General features: G+C 34.4%; 1 protein-coding gene across 1 annotated transcript; it reads right to left on the bottom strand.

Moving 5' to 3' along the window:
• Positions 1-509: 509 nt before the first annotated feature.
• On the bottom strand, positions 510-2,457 carry LOC119643789. Its single transcript, XM_038043270.1, has 3 exons — positions 2,084-2,457; positions 1,173-1,980; positions 510-577 (listed from the first exon to the last, which is right to left on the bottom strand). Exons 2-3 carry the CDS (start codon positions 1,978-1,980, stop codon positions 510-512), a joined length of 876 nt encoding a protein of 291 aa, XP_037899198.1. The 5' UTR covers positions 2,084-2,457.
• Between the last annotated feature and the right edge of the window lie 6,580 nt (positions 2,458-9,037).

Raw genomic sequence — 9,037 nt, forward strand, 5'->3', positions numbered from 1 at the left:
TTTTTTTGGGCAGTGCCCATTCGTCATGAAAGCGTAAAAAGACGCCTTTTTAAAACAATTTCGAATCAAACAACACACTTTCAAAATTTAACAAAATTAGAGTATATTTTCCTATGTCTCTAATTAAGTACATATTTCGAACGAAAATAAGTAGATGTCAACATTGCAATAAGTAAAAGAGATCTTTAAAATATTTAGGTGTGTTACTGTTTATTTCCCTTTTCTAGAAGAATTTCATTTTTTCTTCTGGTCAATATAATGGCAATTTAATAAGTTGTACGGGTCATTTTTGTTGTCCTTCTCAAATGACCTTTATCTCAATTGTACTGAAGAAAAAATCATCTTAGTTTTGTTAGTAAAAAGGTGCGGCCCTCAAGCTAGAGATATGACAATTACCAAGGAAAGGAAGTAAAGATGAAAATCCCGAAACTTTGGGCGGAGTTTCTTACATTTCTCTAACGTGTCTTTTTATTTTCGGCCTTATCATAGTTGCCATTATATTTTCTTTATTAAAATATGAAATTACCTTCTTTATTCAAACGGTTTCCAGAGTTGGATTTGTATAAGTAGTTTTCATCTGCAAAACAATATAAAAATGAGGTTTTTTAGGCCCTCTTGGAATGCCCATTACAAGATAACCAATAAAATGCAAAAAAATTTCAATTTGAGCTGAATGCTTTAATATCGACCATTCATGAAAATTATTTTCCTATAAGTCTACGCGGAGGTTAATATGCGGATATTTGATCACGGAAATAGACAACGCAATTTCAGAGAAGCAATCCGTATTAAGGCTGCTAGTCTCAGAAGATGCACTTATGGGAGTAAACATTTTTCGTTTTCTTGGCTTAAATAAGAAAAATTGACTTTTTAGACCTTTCTTTACAATACGTTAGCACATTGCTTTCAATTACTTCACACTTACAGTACTGACAATGACATTTTCTAAAAGTTATTAGAAAGTGGAAGAAAATACAAACCGAATTTGGAGCGTAAAATTATTAATTTTTTGGCGTATAGTTTGTAAAAAAAACAATTGCTTAAGGTCAGCTCTAATTTACTAATGTTCAACTATGGTTTTTAATTTCAGATATGTAATTCAAGATTACTTTGGATGACAATTATGATATAGAATTCAGGCCGTAGAACTTGTTTAATACGCCTACGCTTACCTATATAACGGCGATAGTTGTTGCCGATAAATTTTTCATGATCCTTACCACGGATTCTACCTTCCCGACTGTTGTGAGATTCCACTCCTTCGTCGCCTCCAATTTCACTGCCATATTCCCCGCTGCTAACCGGAAGCCCGTCAGCAAGACCGTTAGCACATGATGCTGTTGCCGGATAGATGCTACCCATGTGCTTTTTGGCAAAAGCAGGCATAAGATGTGAGGACGACATGCTGCGGTGGTCAATGTGAAATTTGGCAGTTAGGCCTTGATGAGCAGTAGCTGAAGACATTACTGCATTCATTTCATTAACTCGTCTTTGATGATTTATAAAACGACCACAACGCAATGTGCGTTTATTGGCTAACGGCCCTAGCGACGCGTCTGGTATGTATGACTGCAGAACTCCACCGCTGCTGTATTGGTTACCATCTCCATTAATGCCGCCTGCATTACATGTAACGTTGCCAATGTCCACGATCATGCCGCATATATTTTTTTTACAGCTTCCGTCGCATTGTAAGTCCATTGTGGATACTTTCCACACACCTAGCCTTTGCAACTCACCACGTAAACGGCACGTCCATATCGAAAATGCTTGCAACTCAGTGCGGAGAGCACACTTCGGTCTTTTTCGAGATCTCTGCTCATTGCGTAGTTGAACTAAAGCAGTGCGTGTATAACGCACAACACTTTCATTGCCATTACGAGTTAGCAAGCTCTTTTCGATTACCGCATGGACATCACTATCTGCAGGATCTTCAAGATCACCCGTATTTTCGTGTTCTAAAGGTACCACTTTCTCCATCTGATATCCAAAATATATGTTTAAAAGACAAAAAGAAAAAGTAATTTGTGCTTCTTAAATCACTCAGAAGGCAAATAGAATATCCGCTTAAGATAACACGTACGTAATGTCAATTCCTTTTCTGCAAGTTTGTATTATTTCGGTTGCACAAGCTTTACGAATTATAGGTTGTGTTGTTGAGTCAAGTGGTAGATGATATCTCCGAGACTCCCGTATAGCAGAACAACATAAATCAATTAGCAACTCATACGCAACACTTTTCTAATTTTTCATATTTCAATTAACAAAAAAGTACTTCTAACGAATAATAATCGAAAGTGGAATTAAACGCAACACAAACAATTTGGCTAAAATATGCTCGATATTGTCCTTTACTAGTGATGAGCAGGGAATTATTATAACAAAGACGCAGATAGAAAGAGCACACATAGATGTAGCGACACAAACGTTCAACACACACTCAAATCTGTGTTTAAATGTGTACGCACGTTCACAAAAAATAAATGTGTATGCATGTGCATGCGTACAAAAATACCATGTTTGGAAAGGTTTTCATAAAGAGGGATTAAGTGTTTTTAAGAATTACGTAAGTTTTGGCTTATATCCTAAGTAAAAGGCCACTAAATTTCCATCTAAAATATCTAATATCATATAAATTTTTATATATGCTTTTTAAGACATTTATTAGTAGGGAAATAGGAATTCGAAGCTTTCCGTATATCTACAATATTTTCATGTACAAATTAAGAAGATTTAATTAGAAATAAATAAAAGTAGTCCGAAAGAAACATATAGTTACATTCATTCATTCATTTTGGCATAAGCACCGGACTAACAATAACATTTTGAGCAGTGTTAAAATAATTATTTGTCCTTTTAAACTTCTTAAATTACTTTCAGATATCTTTAATTGCATTTCAAAAATTGTTAAAAGCTGGATTTTGAACATTGCCGTCATTTTATTATTCCAATTCGATGATAATCAGTGATAGCACTTTTTATGTAATGAACCAGCTATCATTGGTATACTGTACAATGGTAGGGTAATTTCTATCTTTGCTTACAAGAATATAAAATGCCCTATATTAAAAAAAATTATTTAAACTTGAAACTCTGATATTTTTCCAATTTCATTTAAGAGATACCTGAAAATATCATTTTTCTTTACACTTTGTAAGCCTTAAAAAAGTCACTTGAAAATTATTTTGTAAATGTTATTTCTAGAGATAACTAAAAACGTAGGCGACGCCATCAGAATCTTCAGTGCGCAAATTAATAAACTTTCAGGAACTTTTAGTGTTCATGCTATCAATAACAATACTAGCATTTTTAATTAGCCGCTTGCTCTTACCTTCTCATTATTTTTAAACTGTTGCACTATATCAAACTTCTCCAAAGCCAAATCATACTGTCGTTTTAAGTGTACAGGCGGTATGGTATAGGTATAAATGCACATGTACGGAAAAAGGCAGGTATGTAGCAAATATATATATTTTATTGCATTATCTGTTTCGTATTGAAAATTTCAAATTTTATGTTCACCAAATGCTTCCACAAATTTCATTATAAACATGCTATGAAGGAATGTTTTGCAATTGACAAAACATTGCATTGTAGGAATAATTTGTCTTTATATAATTTATTTATTCATGTATTTTGGTAACTTTTTCGCTTGAGAACGACATTTATTGAGAGATATTGGTGCAAAATATATTAATTAAAACATTTTCCACAATTTTCTACAACTTTTTTCGACCTTTCTGGCAACATGGCGATACAGTGTCGAAAGAACGATGTTGGTTTGGTTCCGATCCAATCATCGACTCCCCTTGGACTTTCAGCCAAGGTATGCTGTATCGATCTGAACAAGTATTCAGTAGACGCTACGTCTGGTGAGTGTCTTAAGTGCGGTAGAACTTGTCAATCAAGCTGCAGGACTGTATGTTGGACAACTCTTGCAACACGTGGCCTAATGTTGCTCCGCAAGAGAATTGTCACCACTTCACCACTTTTCAACCGTTGAAACCAAAATGGACAATTAGGATATAATGGAGCAGAATCGCCATTAGCTTATTAAAGTGTTTGATGGGCTTCGGCAGCAGATTTCTTCAGAGGAACAGCTGAAGTAATGAATGTGGAAAATAAAATTTTGCCCATTGCGTGATTAGCGTCTGCATACATTGAATAACGCAGTAATGTTAAATAGAAAACTGCTATTTTATGTAGAGAAAGGGCAAGATCACCGAATTTACGCATAGTTCGCATTACCTAGTCGTTTTCACCAATAGATGTCGTTGATCATAATACATGCAAACAGCTATTATATGTATATATGCTGATTTTAACCTTAAACCGATATATTTGAAATTTTTTTTTCCATATCACACATGTGCTATTGCAAAAAACCCGTTACTTATTTATATAGGAAGTATACATCAAGCTACTAACAAAACACCTTGCCATATAAACATTTTTCAAATCAAAGAAAGCCCTTTTGTCATTTTTGATTCTTATGATTTTTATTTTTATTGAATTGAGTTGTTATTGTGAAACTAAGCGAAAAGCTTCAAACTTATATTTCTTTGATAAATATTAATTTCACTTTCACTAAAAAATACTTGATTCGATCACGAAATCAAAAAAAAATTGATCAAGGTCTTGTCTTCGAACTGTATGTCGGTAAAAATTCAATTACCCTATTGAAAATGATTTCAAAATATACGCAATGAATGGATCAGTAAATTCGGACATTTTTAGCTTCTCAGTTGTAAAGTATCCCAATTTGCGTTTAGGAAAATTCAAAGTTCTGCAAGAGTTATCATCCACCTTCATTGAACTTCTGGCCATTAGACAGGCAATCCTTTTTGCAATTGAGAACAAATTTAGGAAGTTTGCATGTTTTTCTGACAGCAAATCTGCTGTGGTGCTAATCAAGAACAAGGATCCTTACATCTACGTTTTTGAAATTTGCAACCTCTTAAAGACCCAAGCATCGAGGAATGCCACCTAATCTGGATCCCAGGTTACACTGCTTTTGGTATCAATAAAAAAGCATATTTCTTTGCACGTGAAGCACAGTTTGATGGCATGGTTTTGTCCGTTAACTCCCATCGAGGCTCTCCTGCTAATCTAAAAAGTTATTGTTAAAGAATGGAAAGACGAGTATGATGATTTAGCAAGAGAAAAAAGTGACGGGCTTTTTTACAAAATTTACCCTTTTTTGATACCCTTTTTACCTAAAGGAAAATTTTGCAGCATTGGAATTTAAAATACTTTGTAGACTTATGGGTAATTACACTTATGACAAGGTATACTTCAACTCTTTTTTTTTGTTACGTTTTATACATAATCGTGACTAAAAATTACAACAGTTTATTATTTGGACATATAAGCCAAAAATCTATTGGCTTAGTCCATCTCCGTTTCAACAGACCAAAAAAAAAAGAAAATTTTTGCTATATACCTTTTGCCTATACTTTTTTATTGTCCGGCATTCTTAGCCGGAATTTCAACTGTACAGTACCTTACGGAGGCTTATGGGAACAACTGCGGAGCAGAACATCACCTGTTTCACATAACAAAAAGAAAAAAAAGAGCGCTCATTTTACCATTCGGGAAAATATAAAAATATCATCAATGGTTTCTTTTTACGTTACTGGATTAGGAGTCTAAATTGAATCGTACAGGCCTAATCCATATCCAAAAAAAAAAATTTCTATTGTAAACCGAATTCATGAGACACTCCACATATTTGAGTGCTCAACCTAGAGATTAGTAATCTAAAAATTCTTAATAATCTTAGCGATTGCATGAGAATTGTTGACAATGAATGAAAAATGTTTTAATAATCAGAATCGTTTATTCAAGAACGAACTAACAAGCTACAAATATGCAAGTGAAGTTAAAATTGCCTGAACGAATGAGGAAGCGAGCCTTTAAAGGCGTTTAAATGACTGAGTGGAAATTTAGCAAATTGCTGAGTGAAATCTGAGTGAATCAAGAAATACATTCGACTAATATGAATAAATTGGATATACACATATAAAACACAGGATGTGGTAAACGTTCAAGAAATTTTATGTTTAATGGTAGAGGGTATAAAGACGAAACTTGGTGAATTAGGCTCGCGTAGTAATGGGCATAAGAGTGCTTCACATCATTATGAGCTAAACGCGACGGATTCAAACTTCGAATATAATGAAGCTAGTTCAGTACAAAATCCTCCTCGCGCCAACGAGGAAAAAAAAAGAGTTCAATTGTTCTTTCGTCCTAGAAAAGGCTTAACCAATTGGGCACAACCTAAGAAGGATCTTATTAAAGAATTTGCAATTAAAGAAGGAAAGTTATCGAGAATATATGTATACTTAAATGGGAATGGGCAAACCTATTGAGTTAGACGAAGAAAGCTTGATTCAATTCACTACGGGACGGTTTTCCTGGCTCTAAGCAGAACAAAACTATTCTGTATCAGGCTAAGGATTTAGATAAACAAAGAGAAGCTGAAAGTGTATAAAAAACCAGTAGAATGACGGGTAAAGCACTAGCTTTTAAACTCCTGCTGATTAAAAGAAGGTATATGGGTGAAGGTGCAATTTATTTTCCAAATAAAGTCTTCAAACGCGAAGGAAAAGATCATTTAGCAGAGCATTGCATACCTGCAGCTACTGTTTGTTTTAAATGTAAACGGGAAGGTCACAATGCGCCTGAATGTCAAACTTAAGTTAAGCCTTAGATCATTAACTTGTGTATACTGGAACATTAAGAGCAACTGGCAAAAGAAATAAGTGTAGGAAGTACTATCGCGTTTTCAAATATATCAAAATAAAGACATTGGCATTTCCCACCATTTTTAATCAGATAGTTATATATAGTGACATTTTCAACAAACTGAAGGATGTTAGTTTAATATGTGAGAAAGTAAATTTCCAATGTACTGGAAATAATTAACTGAAAATGATTGGCCATGAAGTTTCGGAAAAAGTAGATATAATTATAACTTCACATGAAACGAAGTTTGCTGGAAAAGTGCAACACTAACAAAAGGAACAATTGATCTAATTAGAGCAATTTCGGATGTGGATACTGAAAGCTAACGTACATAAACAATCATGGGAAAGTGCGACATGTTGGTGCTCTCAGGCGAATGTTTGTTGTATTAATCGAAAATTTGTTGAAACAGCCTACAACCCAGGCTCAGAAGTTTGACGCGCGAGTCACATTATCGCGTAATGCTGTGCTTTTAAAAATAATGGAGAGCAACCTTGAGAGTGTTTTCTTTACAAAATCACATTATTAATTCTTCACTTTTTTTTTACAATATATTTATAATTCCTAAAATGTGCTTGTTTAGAATATCGAAATCTGCTTAATTAACAAGGTTGACAAAAAGAAACAAATATGATATGTAGTACTTGACTGGCAGTGTTGACCTAAGGTCTGCTAATTTGAATAAGTGTTGCGACTTTGGTTTATGTCGCTGGGTGGTGGGCGTAAGTTGCGCGTTGTGGTCGTGTTTTTTACTTTGCGTGCATAAATTTTGTAATTTTTTTTTTAGTTTATTGTTTTAAACGGTTTTAAAACCCAACCAATTAGAAAATTGTTATGAATATTGAAATATGTTGAACTTTGCTTTTAATTTATATTGATTGCGTTGTTCTGTGCATTGGTATTATTTCGGCGTTTGTGATCTAAACTTGATGCTCTGGTCATAAAGTGTCTTCTTGTTTCTTGGTTGTTGTTAGTTTTCAAACATCTGCGTTGGTTTGCATCGTTTATAGTTTTCTCTTTGCTTTTAACGGTACATATTTGCGTGTTAAAAGAGATTGTAAATACGAGATAATTTTTTTGTTTATTTCCTTTTCATAAATTATGTTTTGTCTGTTGTCTTTAATTATAGGCTGTTTATTCGCCATGTCGAACCAAAACTGATTGGGGTATTAACTGTTGCCTTTGTGAGTGTTACTGTCAGGCGAAATTTGCAAGTATAACTGGTCGTACCGCAAACGCAGTAATAGAGCCATCGAAAGAATTACGTTGGTTATGTCCCGAGTGTAGCAAGTGGTATATAAATTTCTATAAACTTTTTATGGAGATGAGGAATGGTTTTTCTGAAATAAATAAAGAACTCGCGACCTTGTGCGGAAAAATTTAAAAAATTAAAAATTAAAAAAATGTTCGATGACTGTCGCTACTTACAAACTTGTAGCTTAGCTTTCGGTCCTTCACATCACGCTTCGCATATATCTGCATGTATTGGCCTAGCCACTCCCTTACCGGCGTCGAAGGTACTTGCCTTCAAATAATGTAAATTTAGCAGATAAGACTAATAATTCGAGCAGCCCTCCTCATATTAGCTATGCTGATGTGGCAAGGACGTCTCTTCCTGATAGTCACGTTCAACACAAACCTCACAAAAATATGAGATAAATGATCCTCTCCCCATAACAAAAAGAGCCACTCTCTCTAATTTTTTCCCAATTTCAAAATTCGCAACCCTTGACTCTTGATACTTCAAATACCAATGTTTCTAATTTGGACGTTGTCTCCTTGACGGCAGTTCCACCACGAAAAGCAATATCTGTATCAAGACTGATACCAAACTCATCAAGTGATAACACAAAAAATTATCTTGCTGTAAAAGTGCCATCTGTTAGTCTTAATCGTATCTCCACCTAAAATTAAACCTATCTTTTTTAAGATTTTAGTTCAGACGAAAAATATTGATAAATCTACATGGCCACTAGGATGCTTAATAAAGAAATTTACTCCCCAGGAGAAGCCTCGTAACATCAATTTTGGAGCTCCATCACCTGTAAAAAACTAAATGTGTCCTCATTCGTTCGTTTGAACTTTCAACTCCTCCCGGCGTCGAATTTATCCAAATTTGTTTGGCAAGTTGAGATTATTAACAAAATAGTCATAATTTTGCGGAGTAAGTTAAGTGTTGATCAGCCTCAACACTGGTGGGAGCACACAACGCCTACCACGCATACAATAAGTAAAAATGTATTGCCTTTCAAAACCTTAACTCCAAAGAAGAATTAGATGTGCAAAGAGA

This window comes from Glossina fuscipes, unplaced genomic scaffold, assembly GCF_014805625.2.
Source record: "Glossina fuscipes isolate IAEA_lab_2018 unplaced genomic scaffold, Yale_Gfus_2 61646, whole genome shotgun sequence".
Classification (NCBI taxonomy): domain Eukaryota; kingdom Metazoa; phylum Arthropoda; class Insecta; order Diptera; family Glossinidae; genus Glossina; species Glossina fuscipes.